The sequence below is a fragment of the Mucor mucedo genome (assembly GCF_025094135.1).
Source record: "Mucor mucedo strain NRRL 3635 chromosome Unknown EV154scaffold_41, whole genome shotgun sequence".
NCBI lineage: Eukaryota > Fungi > Mucoromycota > Mucoromycetes > Mucorales > Mucoraceae > Mucor > Mucor mucedo.
Genome location: NW_026252325.1, coordinates 44,843 through 57,543, shown reverse-complemented (window position 1 = coordinate 57,543; position 12,701 = coordinate 44,843). Strand labels below are relative to the sequence as shown.

Sequence of the window (12,701 nt, the reverse complement as noted above, 5' to 3'; positions counted from 1 at the left end):
TGGTTGCCTTTTACGGTATTAATTTTTATTTTGTTGTCTACCGGTTCCACATTGTATCATATTACACATATCTAAGCCCACTATAAAAGATAAAACAATTAGTTTAGTGTATGTCACAGATCACATGCATCTTTCTGCCGTACCAAATCACGAAGATATTTCTTTTCGCCAATCCAGCCAATCAAAATCTTGTTGGCCTCCAAAAGATCCACATTTTGATGTTGGACCAACATGTCTGCCAAAGCATCTTGCACGCCTTTAGCCATGCCTTTAGCATCACCACAGATATAAATAGCTGCATCCTTATTTACAATTAAATCATACAACATGTCGGAATCACGTTTAATCAAATCCTGTACATACACCTTCGTGTCCTCCTTTCTACTCTCGGCAATAGCCAAACGAGTGATGGTACCATCCTTCTCGAACTCTTTCAACTCATTTTCAAACAAAAAGTCCTTGCGATGATCACGGAAACCATAGTAGACGTGGATGGGACCAAATGCTGCGCGAATCTTTTCCTTTGGCTGATGTCCAATTCCACCCATAGATGTACGAATCTTACGTTGTGTTTGGCGATGCTCCAAAAATCCAATAAAAGGTGCAATGCCTGTACCTGGACCCACCAAGATTAAGGGACGCTCAGTCTCTACAGGTAAAACAAACGCATTGACATTGGGACGAATGTACATGGGCAATTTGACACCCAAACTAGACACGTCCACTTGCTCATTCTTGTTACTCACATAATTGGTGATTTTATCCATCCATGGTGTAGCCACACCTTGACGTTGAGCATTTTTGGCTGTAATGTATTTGACGATGTTGAAAGCAAATCGGATCTTTCCTTGACGTTTCAAGGGAGAGCTAGAGATCGAATAGAAACGAGGCAAATGAGCGGGCAACAAATCCAATAAACGTTCAATTGGAGGTTGACAGGATGGGAAGGTTTCTAAAATATCGAGTAAAGTAGGCGATTCTTCTCGAATAGCGTTAAAGATACTGGCGCCTTGCTTACTACAAATGTACATCAAACTAAGCTTTTCTTTAGGGTCAGTGGTGTGATCTGCCAACATTCTAAAAAGAGCCTTTCTGGGTTGACTGCTGACGTCCACTGCATATCTGAAAAGATCAATGAGAGTAGCACTTGTGGCATGTTGCAAATGGCTTGGTAAGGTTTCGCCTTCTACCTTGTATAACGCATGATATTCCTTAGATGGGACGGATAGTCTCTCTAAGATGGCTTCAACCAACTCTTCATCGTTAGGCGCGATCACCCCAAAGGCATCTCCGGGATCGTAATGCACATCATTATCAATTTCAATCTCTACTTCTAAGGTTCGCTTCAATGCATCATCACTGGTTAAACAGGATACCATTGTAATGGGTGCATATGTGATCGGTACAGGTGTGACTACAAAATCAGGCACTTTACCAACACAGTCCTCTTGGTGACCATCTAATTTTGTCAATTTAGCTACAGGTACTGAAATACGAGGCAAACCAGTTAACTTTGCTCCAGGCTCAAGTCCTGCTAAACTAATCTCTAATGGGAATCCCTTTTTGAATGCCTTCTTTTCTGGAATAGGTTGTTCAACAAGTGAGTTTTCAAGTTGAGTATACTTTTGCACTTGTTCAGGTACAGTGCTTGTACGAATATCCATAGAGTAAGGCATGCTGGCGGGATCGATTTTAAGTTCCGTCATTTCCTTTTCAAGCTCTTTTTCATGGGCAACAGCGTTAGCGATGGATTGGTCTGTGTGTTGAGTCAATACGGTAGGCAACACCTCCCATAACTTTTCAATCCAGGGATCCACCACATTTTCAAGTCTACGGTAATGTTAAATATGATTTTCTATGAATTGTATTTGTCATCCAAATGATTTACCCTTCCGCATCGTCTGCTAAGCCTCGTTGATAAAAGGTAGTAGCACCCAATTCTTTAAACTTCTTTTCTAAACGTTGCCCTGTGTGGTTAAAGTTGGAGTAATTACTATCGCCTAAACCCAATACAGTGAATTTGGTGCCGGTCAAATAATTCTTGTCCTTATTGCGACGTAAAAATCGCCAAAACTTGAGTGAATTGTCGGGTGCATCACCATCACCAGTATTGGAAGACACCAAGATAACAATACCAGCTTTCTGGAGAGGAGCCTACAAATGAGTTGAGATGAGAAACATGGCATAGTTGTCCAACAAGTTGTAAAGCTTACAATAGTAAAGTCGTCCATGACATGGCATTCACCAGTATATCCTTTTTTACCAGCTTCGGTATGAATACTTTTAGCAATCCATTCAGCATTACCTGTCTGCGATGCCCATAATATAAGATAATCCTTTGCTAACTCTGACATTTAGAACAAAAGTGAAAATAAGAAGTGTAAAACAGGGCTTACAATACCCACATTTTAAAATTCAGGCGATGTTGAGATTTTCTATGGGCGAATCAAAACGCAGATCTAGATCTTCTGATTCAGATCATGACAATCTGGTAGAAAAATGCTGGAAAGACATACAATATATATATATATATATCAAAAGAGAAGAATATTCAATCCAAGCTCTCCACTCTTGTCTTTATTCACAATGTCGTGTCCAAAGACAACCTCTCTGAGTGTCTTTACTTAATTTCATTCTTGCGTCTAAATACGGGAAACATGACTTTTTATTATGAAGATATGCGCAAACAGGTAGTTGCTTCTTAGTAGATATCATTTATTATTCAGCGACAAATAGTAAAAACAAAACAAACCCAAACAACGCGCAAAAGACAAAATCCAGAAGTCTGATATATAAAAAAAGGAAAAGATAAAAAGTTATGCAGATAATGAGATAGAATGATGTTTAGGTAAAGCATCCAAGATGGGTTTCATGAACGACGGCTGGTTTCCAATCAATTGAACACCTAATAGACCAATTGCCACTGCATATGCTGTTTTAGTGAAAGGTTTTTTTTTCTTTCTGTTACTTACATATTAACACGGGAAGCCAAAATAGGTAAAGACGGCGATCTATTTTTTGCTTGACAAATCCGAGCCCGTCTGACTCCATTGATGGCGGTGTGGACTCATGATGCGATGTACTGCTTGTGATACTATGAAAGCGATGCATCATGTGACTTTTACTAGGTCTTCGTGAAAGAGGTCTTTGAATATTACTGGTATATAAATCAAGAATGTCCTTGATGGTTGGTAACACATCCAAATCAAATCTACAGACTAGTGTTGGATTGGCACCGGATATAAGCAAAAGACGAACCATATCAACCGATTTGGATTGTATGGCAAAATGAAGACACGTCATTTCATTCACATCTTGCAGGTTTAACAATTTGGCTTTTTCGTCTAATGGACAACAAGCAACAAGTGACTTGACAAGCACTTCGTTTTGAACAATTACAGCAAGATGCAGTAATGATTGGCCTTGTTTATTAGTGACAAGTAGATTTAATAAACTGGATTTCTGTAATGCATGTACCAAATCTTGCTGCACGTTTTGTTGTTGGTATTGCTCACCACCTTGTACAATGCGCATCGCTACGGATTTAGCATCGTGTAGTTTGCCCGTCATTTTTAGTCCAACCACCTGTAAAGCCAATTCCAGCAAGGCTTGATCACTAGCATCAAAATATGTAAAGATGGCCACATCCTGTCCTTCCAAGACAAGTGTATGTTCCTTAAACGATACGACCACAGGACCTGTGTGATTAGCAGGAGGCAGTATGCAGACCATAGTACTTGAGTTCCAAAAAATAGTAGAAGCCTGGTGTTCACCAAACAAACAAGTTAACCCTTGATAGAAACCCGAACCCAACAAAGTGACTTCAATGCCACCATAGGTAGGACCCTGTGACGGGACTAACCTATCCAATTGAGGCAATGTATCAAGTGTATCAGAAGACAATGTGATTCTTCTGCGTCTATTAAAAGGCCATGCTTCTTCTCCATTACATAATACGGTCATTTCTAATGAGGCGTCGTCTTCTTCTGTGGAAATTGAATTTCTGCGTGAAGGAGCGGGAGTGTCTGGTCTTGAAATTACAGCGTCTTCAGACTCTCTTGATCTTTTACGGTTGCTTTTTGTTTGGAACTTTTGTGATCATCTGTAATCATGATTGGAGGGGAGATGCCTGTACCTACAACCAGGCCATCTATATTTTTCATGACAAAGCATATTCTAATAGGCACACGTTAATTAATATTGTGTGTATTGTTCCCAAAGGAGTTTTTTTTACCTGAAACCCGTCTTTTCGTTATGATGACGACAATAACAAGTAATTCGGGTTGGCAAGATGGCATCACCCGAAGAGAAATTCAACATTGGGCTGCAATTGAATAACAAGATACGGTCTCTTTCCATTTCGAGTTCCTTATCAGATAGGACATATTCGTGCTTTTGTTTACCATCTTTTGTCCTCTCCGCCCTTTTCCTCTATATAGAAGCTAACATTAGAGTGATGATAATAGGGTTTCATAGTATATATGCTTACTTCACGTCGTACACAACCTACGCACATACGAATAGGTTGATCGGTGTTACTAGCACACACCACTTTTGCTTCCAATTGCAGAATCTTTGCTTCATCAGATACCATGGTGGTTACGGATCCATCTGATTTTTGATGTTGGTTCTTTCGAAGCCGAGAACGTGCTAGCATGGTCTCGTCGATGCGAATGTACGACCAATCCATGACTTTCTTATCCTGGGTCATCAATTGGATGCATAGTTTAATCTGTGTTTCCACGCGTGATTTGGCGCCCGTAGTAGGAACACCCAACACACGAATTTGAAGGTTACTATACTAGACCATTAGTACTTGTTCTACATTGACAACTCTTTATTCTTTTACTTTTCCTATTTGAAAAAAAAAGAAAAATGATTAATGATAGACATAAAACTATGGTTTAGCGCATACTTGTTTGCATTGATCATATTCCATTGTAGGTGAACAATAAGCAGTAGTATCTGAAGAAGAATCCAGTGTCGGCGAAGCAGGTGCAGAATAGAGAAATTCAAATCCAGGCGTCAGGTCCTGGAAGAGTGGCAAATAGTCCTCATTGACTTGTTCTGTCAGCAAGTCTTGTAGATCGCTTTCACTTAGAGTTCTCGTGGGTGAGTAAGGTGGCATAAATATAAGACTGGTAAAAGGCAAAGAGAGAGAGAGAGAGAGATAAAAAAAAAGAAAGAAAAAAAAGTGTGTACATGTATATCTCGCATCTCAAAACGTGACGCCCTTTTCCCAACATGTGTGGGAATACATCACCCCCAAGATAAGGGAAGGAAATATGTTTGTTCATGATAGGGTCGTACATTTGAAAGGCAATGTTAAGTTAATCTAAACTTTGGACTCTCTTTTCTGTAGCATTTTCACATGCAAAATGTCAAGTTGATGCTTATTTTTATTTTTTTGCACCACGCTTTTTTTTTTTGTGTTTTTCTAACATGGAGATCTGCGGCTCTCCAAATGCTGTGACGCAGCAGCAGCAGCAGTAATATTTTCTGGCTCATTAAAGGTAGGACGAGCCTTTTGGGCAAAAACTTAAACCCACCGCACATTATATTTTATCTCCGTCGGAAAGCATTCCGTTCCTACTGTCAACAAAAAAAAAAGAACAGGTGAGGTTCCTGAGCGGGCTTATCTTTTTTTTATTTTGTTTGTTATTCAAATGTAAAAATCAGGTGGTTTGTAATAAGAAGAATAATTTTATTAAGATATGTACAAAATAGTTAGTTGTAAGGGTATGTGGGTATTAAAGTTGTCTTTGATGCTTGATAGTTGGCATTGGAGAAAAAGAACAGGATCGTTTACGACTAATTGTAACAGGAGGAGGAGTGGAGGGAGGAGAAGAGGTATCACTAGCCGAATCACTGGTTAAACCTGGTGTCTCTTTAGGCAACGGTCTCTTTTGGATATGATTGATTAATAAGGACACCCATTTGTCATACAGTGGCTTCGACACATACAATTGATAATCAATTAATTTTAGGAACACAATTTCTGTACTATTGATTTCATGCACGGTAAGACTGGTGATCTTGGCCCATGCCTTGTTCTTGTAGTTCTTGTCATTAAGATACTTAGATGCAATAATTAAAGCAGCCAGAAACATACGTCTGGAACAAGGGACAGCTTGGTTGGTCTTCTTGATACGAAATATATAGAATAAGGCAAGTTGAAGCATGGAGTAAGTAGCTCTAGATCGCTTCAAGATCTCGCGAATAAAGTCTGTAGTTGAGATTGCTCTTGTGGAACGATTTGTTGATTTGATGGAATTAAGAATATCTGCTGCTGCATGAATCAGTCTGTCGATCATGACATTTTTATCAGGCACATTTAAGATGGGTGCTAATGTTTGATTGGATAGATGTGGGTGTAATTGTAGTGAATTCTTTAAGCTATAAAGAATTGGATCTGAACGAATTTGTGTCTGGTAGGAAATAGGCATTAAATAATGAAAGAAAGAAAGAAAAGAGTAAAGTAAATGAAAAAGAGAATTATGGGTTTTTTTTTTGGGTATTTATAGTTTTTTTTTTTTGTTGAACGGGAAAGGGGGAGTGTAAAAAGACACACCATTTTTTTATTGATATAAATGAACTAGGCCGTATAATAATGTGTGAAATAAAATATAGGACAATAATGCATTCATTGCGCCATCAAACACAAGATCCTTGTATCCATTGATAAAGTACTTTTTGCTGCCACAAGCTCTTGTCATCAGGATGCTGTTCAAGATGACCCAACTCACAGCATAAAATAAGAAACCCGATAGATTAGTAAGACCCAGAATACCAGCTGCTGAGCCTGCTATAGCAGCGAAACAAGAACGAATATATTGAAGCTGTCTTGCATTATGCATCACATGTCCTTGCACGTACAAATGAGCATCTTGAGGTGGTGGGTTCATTACTTTTAGTGGTTTATCTCGTGTTAATTTTTTTTTCTTTTTTCAAAGCCGAGTGGCAAGTTTTAATCGCTTTTAATTGTCCGTCGTCACGTCACAACCAATCATGCGTTCAATAAAATAAGGTGATTTTTTTTTTATATTTATTCTTTTATTAAATTGTGTGTAAATCATGCAATTATTTACTATCAGGTTTAAGATGTGCATATTCCTTTACATTGGGTTTATATTCAAATTTCTGTTCATGCGGTTTAACACGTTCATCAATCAATGTATAATCTGGCCTAGAGATGGATAATTGATTGATATCTTCTTCATCCGAATCATCGTCATCAAACATTTTAAAGACATGAGAGGAGTCTAGTCTTTGATTGGTGCTGACGGAATCGGTTGATACATGCCCGATCGGCTCACCTTCCTCTTCGTCATCATCGTCTGAATCAGGAAACATATTAAACACACCACCGGCTGGTGGTGGTGGCGACACTGCTGCTGCTGGTTCTAATGGTCGTGGTGGTAATGGTGGAGTTTTGACTGCCACCGCTTCTTCGTCTTCCGAGTCAGAATCATCAAACATTTTAAACACTCGTTGTTCCGACCATTTTTTCGTCTCCTCCACAACCTCATCTTCCTTCTGCTCCACAATCATTATCTGTGACTCGTCATTGGTTACCGTATCTCCGGCTATTGCCTGTTTGGGCGTCATAACAACCGTTGGTGTAATTTCCTCTTGTTTCGATTTATTACGTCCGTATAACCTCAGTGTCGAGAACATGCCCCGCTTTTTCTTTACCTCCTCTGAAGACACGGTTGATCCAGAAGACGATTTTCTGAACACGCCACTCATGATCTTATTTTTTTTCTCCGCTATCGAGTCCGTATCCTTATCCTTGTCGACAACGGTTAGACTGGCACTGCTGTTGGTGGGTATCACAGGAGCGGTGAATGAACTGGTCAATAACGAAGCAACCGGTCTTGGTGAAGAGACGGGAGTCACTGTTCTGGAACTTGCGGGAGAAATATTTGTAGGTGGTGGTGATACTTGTCGGGGTGATACTGGCTGAGGTTGCTGCCTTGGTGATGCTGCTTGTGTTTGTGGTTGTCTAGGTGATGTTATGTTTGCTCTAGGTGAAGTAATCATAGGTGATGTGATTCTAGGCGAAGTCATAGAGGCTCTGGGCGAAGATATGGCTGTGGATGTAGGTGAGTTAGGTGCTGTCAAAGTACCGATGATAAATGGTATGTCTACCATCATAAATTGCGAACGAGTGCCTTGAGCGGTGGTATAAGTGCCTTCTTGTGCAAAAATTTGAACACGAATAAAGTAGGACACGGATAATAATTCACTTTGTTCCAGAGAGATGGTAGGCATGGTGCCTTTAGGTATAGGTAATCCTGCTCGCACTGTTTGTACGTGTTGGTTATTGTCATTGTTTTCGGAAGTAATGTTGAGATCTGCCACAATACGATGAACCTTTTCACCTGGTGAGGTGTAAGCACTAAATAACCCAATGAATGGTCATAAACATTTACATGACAAATATAAACTTACCGTCCATTGGCTACGACATGATTTACTCGAAAGAGCGAGATAGAAATACCTTGTTTTCGGGAAAATTCCATATTATTCCAAATAGTGATGGATACAGGGATGGCAATACCAGCTTGACAACCATGACAAGGTAAAGTGACACGCATGGCCGAGGTGAATTCCCTTTCCAAATTCGATAAGGACACAACGAATACTTGTTCCGCGCGTTGAGGCTTAATCATTTCTGGGGTACGAGTATAGATGGCTTCGTAAACTGGTACGACCCTCTGAGCAAAAAACACGGGTTTAGACTCCTGATCAATAAACGCTTCCAATAAGTAAATAATTTTATTTAAAATTGTGCCTTCTGTTGAACTGGGTAATGGTCGGTCGTTAGGCACATACACTTTGAAAGCAAATCCCATCGTTTTATTTTTTGCCAAATCTACTTTAGGCTCTAATGCTGAATCCAGTACAGATACAAGATGAGTATTGTAATAAGGCACTTGACTGGATCCCTTGGCCGTTTTCGTCGCTGATTTACTAATGTTGCTGCCGAGTTTCCAGCACTCGTCAAAATATGTACGATTGTCCCTATTGCTTTGAATTGGCTGCACAGAGATACGACCTGTCCATGCTAGCCGAAGCTTGGTCAAGCTGTAATTCTGGTTACTGGTTATAAAGATTTTGCCTTCAACTGCGTCGCCTGGGAAATATTTTATATTCGCATTATCTAGAATCACTTCCAATTTGATATCCAATGGTGGCGGTGCCATGTTGTAATATAAAGTAGAAAGAAACGCAAAAAAAGAAAAGAAAAAATGTTTGTTATTATCTTTTGGCTCAGCCACTGTGGTGAAGCCATATAGTACTACATGTCCTTTTTATTTTTTTATGTATCACATGACGTCTTTAATCTAATCGTGTAGGTAATGGTTGAATATCTGGCGGAACAAACACATGTTTTGCTTCATCTGTATATAATTTATCGGGTGAATAATAATTTTCAATGGTTTTAGCATCCAGTAATTGAGGGAACCTTTCCACAAGCGCAAAGAAATCATTTTGTTGATTTGAACTGATAGCAGCAGAGACCAATGCGATATAGAAAGATGTGATCGTTTCGTGATAATCTTGACTTTTGGTTGGATTCTTTTTAAAATGACTTTTTAGCGTTTCTTTAATTTTAACTTGAGCTGCAACAGGACCCAATTCTCGAATATGATTCCAAGCCATACGTAAATGCGCTCTATGCATCCATTTTTGTTTGGAAGTATCACCATCTTCCTCAAATGCCTTCATAAAAACTTGGTCTCCTACACTTCGATAACATCGCTCATAGTATAGTAATGGGTGGGCTTCATCTCGTCGTCCATGTTCACCTCCTACCCCTTCTTCCACTTTTAAGACCTTGTTGATCCATAATTCATGATCGCCCAATTCTATCACTTTATACGCTTCACAATGCATTGCTCCTAACGTGCCCATCAGCACGGGTAGTCCCGTCACTGGGTGATCAAAATAGGGTATGTCTTTAAACTGTTCCGCATCAGGAGAAGAAAACGCAACTGACTGTTGAACCTGTTCGTGAGAAAGCATGTTGAGAACCATACTTCCTGAGGCATGTAGTAATTCGGAAGCTCGTGAGGGTGTACGCACACAAAATGATACTAGTGGTTCTGGGTGGAGACAAACTGACGTGAAAGAGGCCACAGTAATGCCTCGTCGATATTCTCGGTCGTCCGGCTTTGACGTTGTTACTACCACTACGGGTTGTGGTACCTTTCTCATGATACCACGGACATCTTCAATGACACCGTTGCTAGTGGAAAAATTACATTTTGTGAATCTCTGTTGACATGGTTTAAGATTGTGTGTCAATGTCAACGCAAACTTTCGCAGTGACATGGCATAAACAGAGAAAGAGAATGAGAAAGACTCATTTTTCTAAATTTTGAAACCCAAATTTGTTATGTCATCAGTCGGTCATTGTAAACATGAGAAGGAATGTGCTTGCATAGTAAAATAAAATGCATGAACCAAACAACTCTTTTTCTTTTTCTACAAAAAATAAGAATGATTACGTATTTAATCGGTGGACAATCTTTAAAAGGTGTTGAATATGTACCCAATGATGCGGTCTCTTCGGTCTCTTCTTCACTCTCCGATGTGTATACTGACATCGAGCCTACCTTTACAGATACTAACAAGAATCTTAAAAGGTTAGGATTAACTTCATCAGATTTTTCCTCCCAGCTTTTGCAAGCAAATAACCCAGCATGTGTGATGGATCTGGACGCTTCTCGTAACGAAATCACAGCCTTACCAAACCCACTTCAGTTATACACGGGACTGACACGACTTGTGCTATCTAACAACAGCATTTCAATCATCCCAGCTGAATTATATCAGCATCTGGTGCAGCTGGAAATCTTGATTTTATCTGGGAACCGAATTGAAATCATACCAGAAGATATGCCTTCTTATTTACCTCATCTGATGTCTTTATATTTGGACGGAAACCTAATTCGATACTTACCCGATACCATTGGTAATTGGAAAGATTTACGCGAATTCAGACTGGGTTCATTCTATGGCGGAAATCAGATACGTGAATTACCAGAGACTATGGCTGACATGTTCAGTTTAGTGGATTTGGACGTCTCATTTAATCAATTAGAGACCGTCTTTCCAGACACCTTTCGGCATTTGCCTAATATCAATTGTATTAATCTATCTCACAATCAACTGACGACGTTGCCCGATACCCCATTGTTTGGTACGTGTCATAGGTTGGCAGTCATCGACTTATCTGATAATCTGATAAACAGTTTGCCTCCAATGGTGTCCATCGATATACTAAGGCTCAAAAGGCTAGAGCTACTCAATCTCAGTCATAATCAACTAAAGATCTTGCCGACTGAGCTATTAGATCAATCTCATTTTCAAGTCGTTATTAAAGGAAATCCGATGACTGATCAGACTATTCGAAACGAGATGATGCAAGAAGCAGATGTAACTGATGCTCCATTTTTATTACACTCCTTGCGTGAAATTTCACTTCGTTCAATTGCTCTACTATCCTCTACAGAAGTCATGTTACGCATTCCTGAGCATATATCAAGTGACCTAAACAAAACACAAACATGCCCCTCATGTGCCCAACCTTATATCCGAGAATGGATTAGTACAGCCCAACTCAAGAGTTACCAAGGCCACCCTTCTGTTATGCGAAAGGTTCGGTTTTGTGGCACAAAATGTTGGCAGGAATATCGTGAAATATTGCACGAAGAAGCAATTCGAATACAAGAATTAGATCCACGACAGCAACAGCAAGATGCGTTGAATTTTATCAATCATCATACGATGGAGTCAGGATCCATCGACTGGATTATGGCTGCTGTATCTGCTGCTTCCGCACAAGAGGAGCAAGTAGATATACTAGCCAATTCTTTATTTTTAAATTAAAACTGCACATTCACGTTTTCTTCTTCTTCTTTTTCTTCTTCATTCTGACCATATATCTAAGCATACGAAGATTGGGGGGTATGCTGACAATCTCAGCAAGCGTATTTGTTGTTAACTTGTTTAATTATCAAATCCACTTTATTTTCCAATTGTTTTACTTGTTCTTCAGGCGAAGTGTAATTTGCCTTGGGCCCGTTTTCACGAAAGTGGTCTACCGTGTAAATATGATGAACTTCAATCTTATCAATTTCCTCGAATAAAGGATCCAACTCCTTTGCTGCTTCTTCGTTTTGTAATAACTGTCTATAGTACACAATTTGGCAACTGCAAAAAAAGAATTGGTCAACTTTATTCTATACTTTTATAGTATATGTTACCTAAGTAGACCACGAAGTCGGCCGATGGCTTGCCCAATCGCTAGTCCTTCGGTGTATCCTTTATCAAACCCTCTTTGCATGTTGACTTCCTTTCCTTCGACAATTCCTTCTTTATAACCTGTCTTTATACAAATAGGTAAGTCAGTGTAAAACAAGCAATACGCGAAATAAAGTTTACATTGCCATGGTCTTCTTGAAGACGTTCCCATTCGACATTGGCGAGATTTTTTTCGTAGCTGGCTTCGCTACCGCTATCGGCCCAGACATCTTCGTTATCTGATTGCGACATTTGTAAAAGTTAAAAGTGCAAGAATAAAAAAAAAAAAGTTTTTGTAAAACTTAGTAATACAAGTGACTGTTAAGACTGTATGGTTTCAAGTGTCAAATGGAGACGTCCTCGGGGATTATGTTTGAGAAAGTGGT

General features: G+C 39.5%; 6 protein-coding genes across 6 annotated transcripts; all 6 read right to left on the bottom strand.

The window, feature by feature from the left end:
- Positions 1–71: 71 nt before the first annotated feature.
- On the bottom strand, positions 72–2,354 carry EV154DRAFT_563096 (uncharacterized protein; the record flags this gene model as incomplete). The annotated part of the gene is made up of 4 exons (XM_051605762.1): positions 72–80; positions 144–1,830; positions 1,889–2,154; positions 2,214–2,354. The coding sequence occupies 4 exons, from the start codon at positions 2,352–2,354 to the stop codon at positions 72–74; spliced, it is 2,103 nt and encodes a 700-aa protein (XP_051458014.1).
- Positions 2,355–2,503: 149 nt separating this feature from the next.
- EV154DRAFT_507279 (uncharacterized protein) lies at positions 2,504–5,180 on the bottom strand. Its single transcript, XM_051601399.1, has 5 exons — positions 4,916–5,180; positions 4,490–4,801; positions 4,235–4,431; positions 4,091–4,176; positions 2,504–4,055 (listed from the first exon to the last, which is right to left on the bottom strand). The coding sequence occupies exons 1-5, from the start codon at positions 5,126–5,128 to the stop codon at positions 2,965–2,967; spliced, it is 1,899 nt and encodes a 632-aa protein (XP_051458013.1). The 5' UTR covers positions 5,129–5,180; the 3' UTR covers positions 2,504–2,964.
- A 503-nt stretch (positions 5,181–5,683) lies between these two features.
- On the bottom strand, positions 5,684–6,466 carry EV154DRAFT_507277 (cyclin-domain-containing protein). Its single transcript, XM_051601398.1, has one exon. The coding sequence runs from the start codon at positions 6,444–6,446 to the stop codon at positions 5,751–5,753; it is 696 nt and encodes a 231-aa protein (XP_051458012.1). The 5' UTR covers positions 6,447–6,466; the 3' UTR covers positions 5,684–5,750.
- A 58-nt stretch (positions 6,467–6,524) lies between these two features.
- EV154DRAFT_507276 (transmembrane protein 93-like protein) lies at positions 6,525–7,150 on the bottom strand. Its single transcript, XM_051601397.1, has 2 exons — positions 7,095–7,150; positions 6,525–7,027 (listed from the first exon to the last, which is right to left on the bottom strand). Exon 2 carries the CDS (start codon positions 6,903–6,905, stop codon positions 6,579–6,581), a length of 327 nt encoding a protein of 108 aa, XP_051458011.1. The 5' UTR covers positions 6,906–7,027; positions 7,095–7,150; the 3' UTR covers positions 6,525–6,578.
- Positions 7,055–9,243, bottom strand: EV154DRAFT_217366 (uncharacterized protein). Its single transcript, XM_051594407.1, has 2 exons — positions 8,455–9,243; positions 7,055–8,401 (listed from the first exon to the last, which is right to left on the bottom strand). The coding sequence occupies exons 1-2, from the start codon at positions 9,207–9,209 to the stop codon at positions 7,081–7,083; spliced, it is 2,076 nt and encodes a 691-aa protein (XP_051458010.1). The 5' UTR covers positions 9,210–9,243; the 3' UTR covers positions 7,055–7,080.
- A 102-nt stretch (positions 9,244–9,345) lies between these two features.
- Positions 9,346–12,358, bottom strand: EV154DRAFT_419998 (flavin reductase like domain-containing protein; the record flags this gene model as incomplete). Its single annotated transcript, XM_051595932.1, has 3 exons — positions 9,346–10,380; positions 12,039–12,133; positions 12,289–12,358. 3 exons carry the CDS (start codon positions 12,356–12,358, stop codon positions 9,346–9,348), a joined length of 1,200 nt encoding a protein of 399 aa, XP_051458009.1.
- Positions 12,359–12,701: the final 343 nt, after the last annotated feature.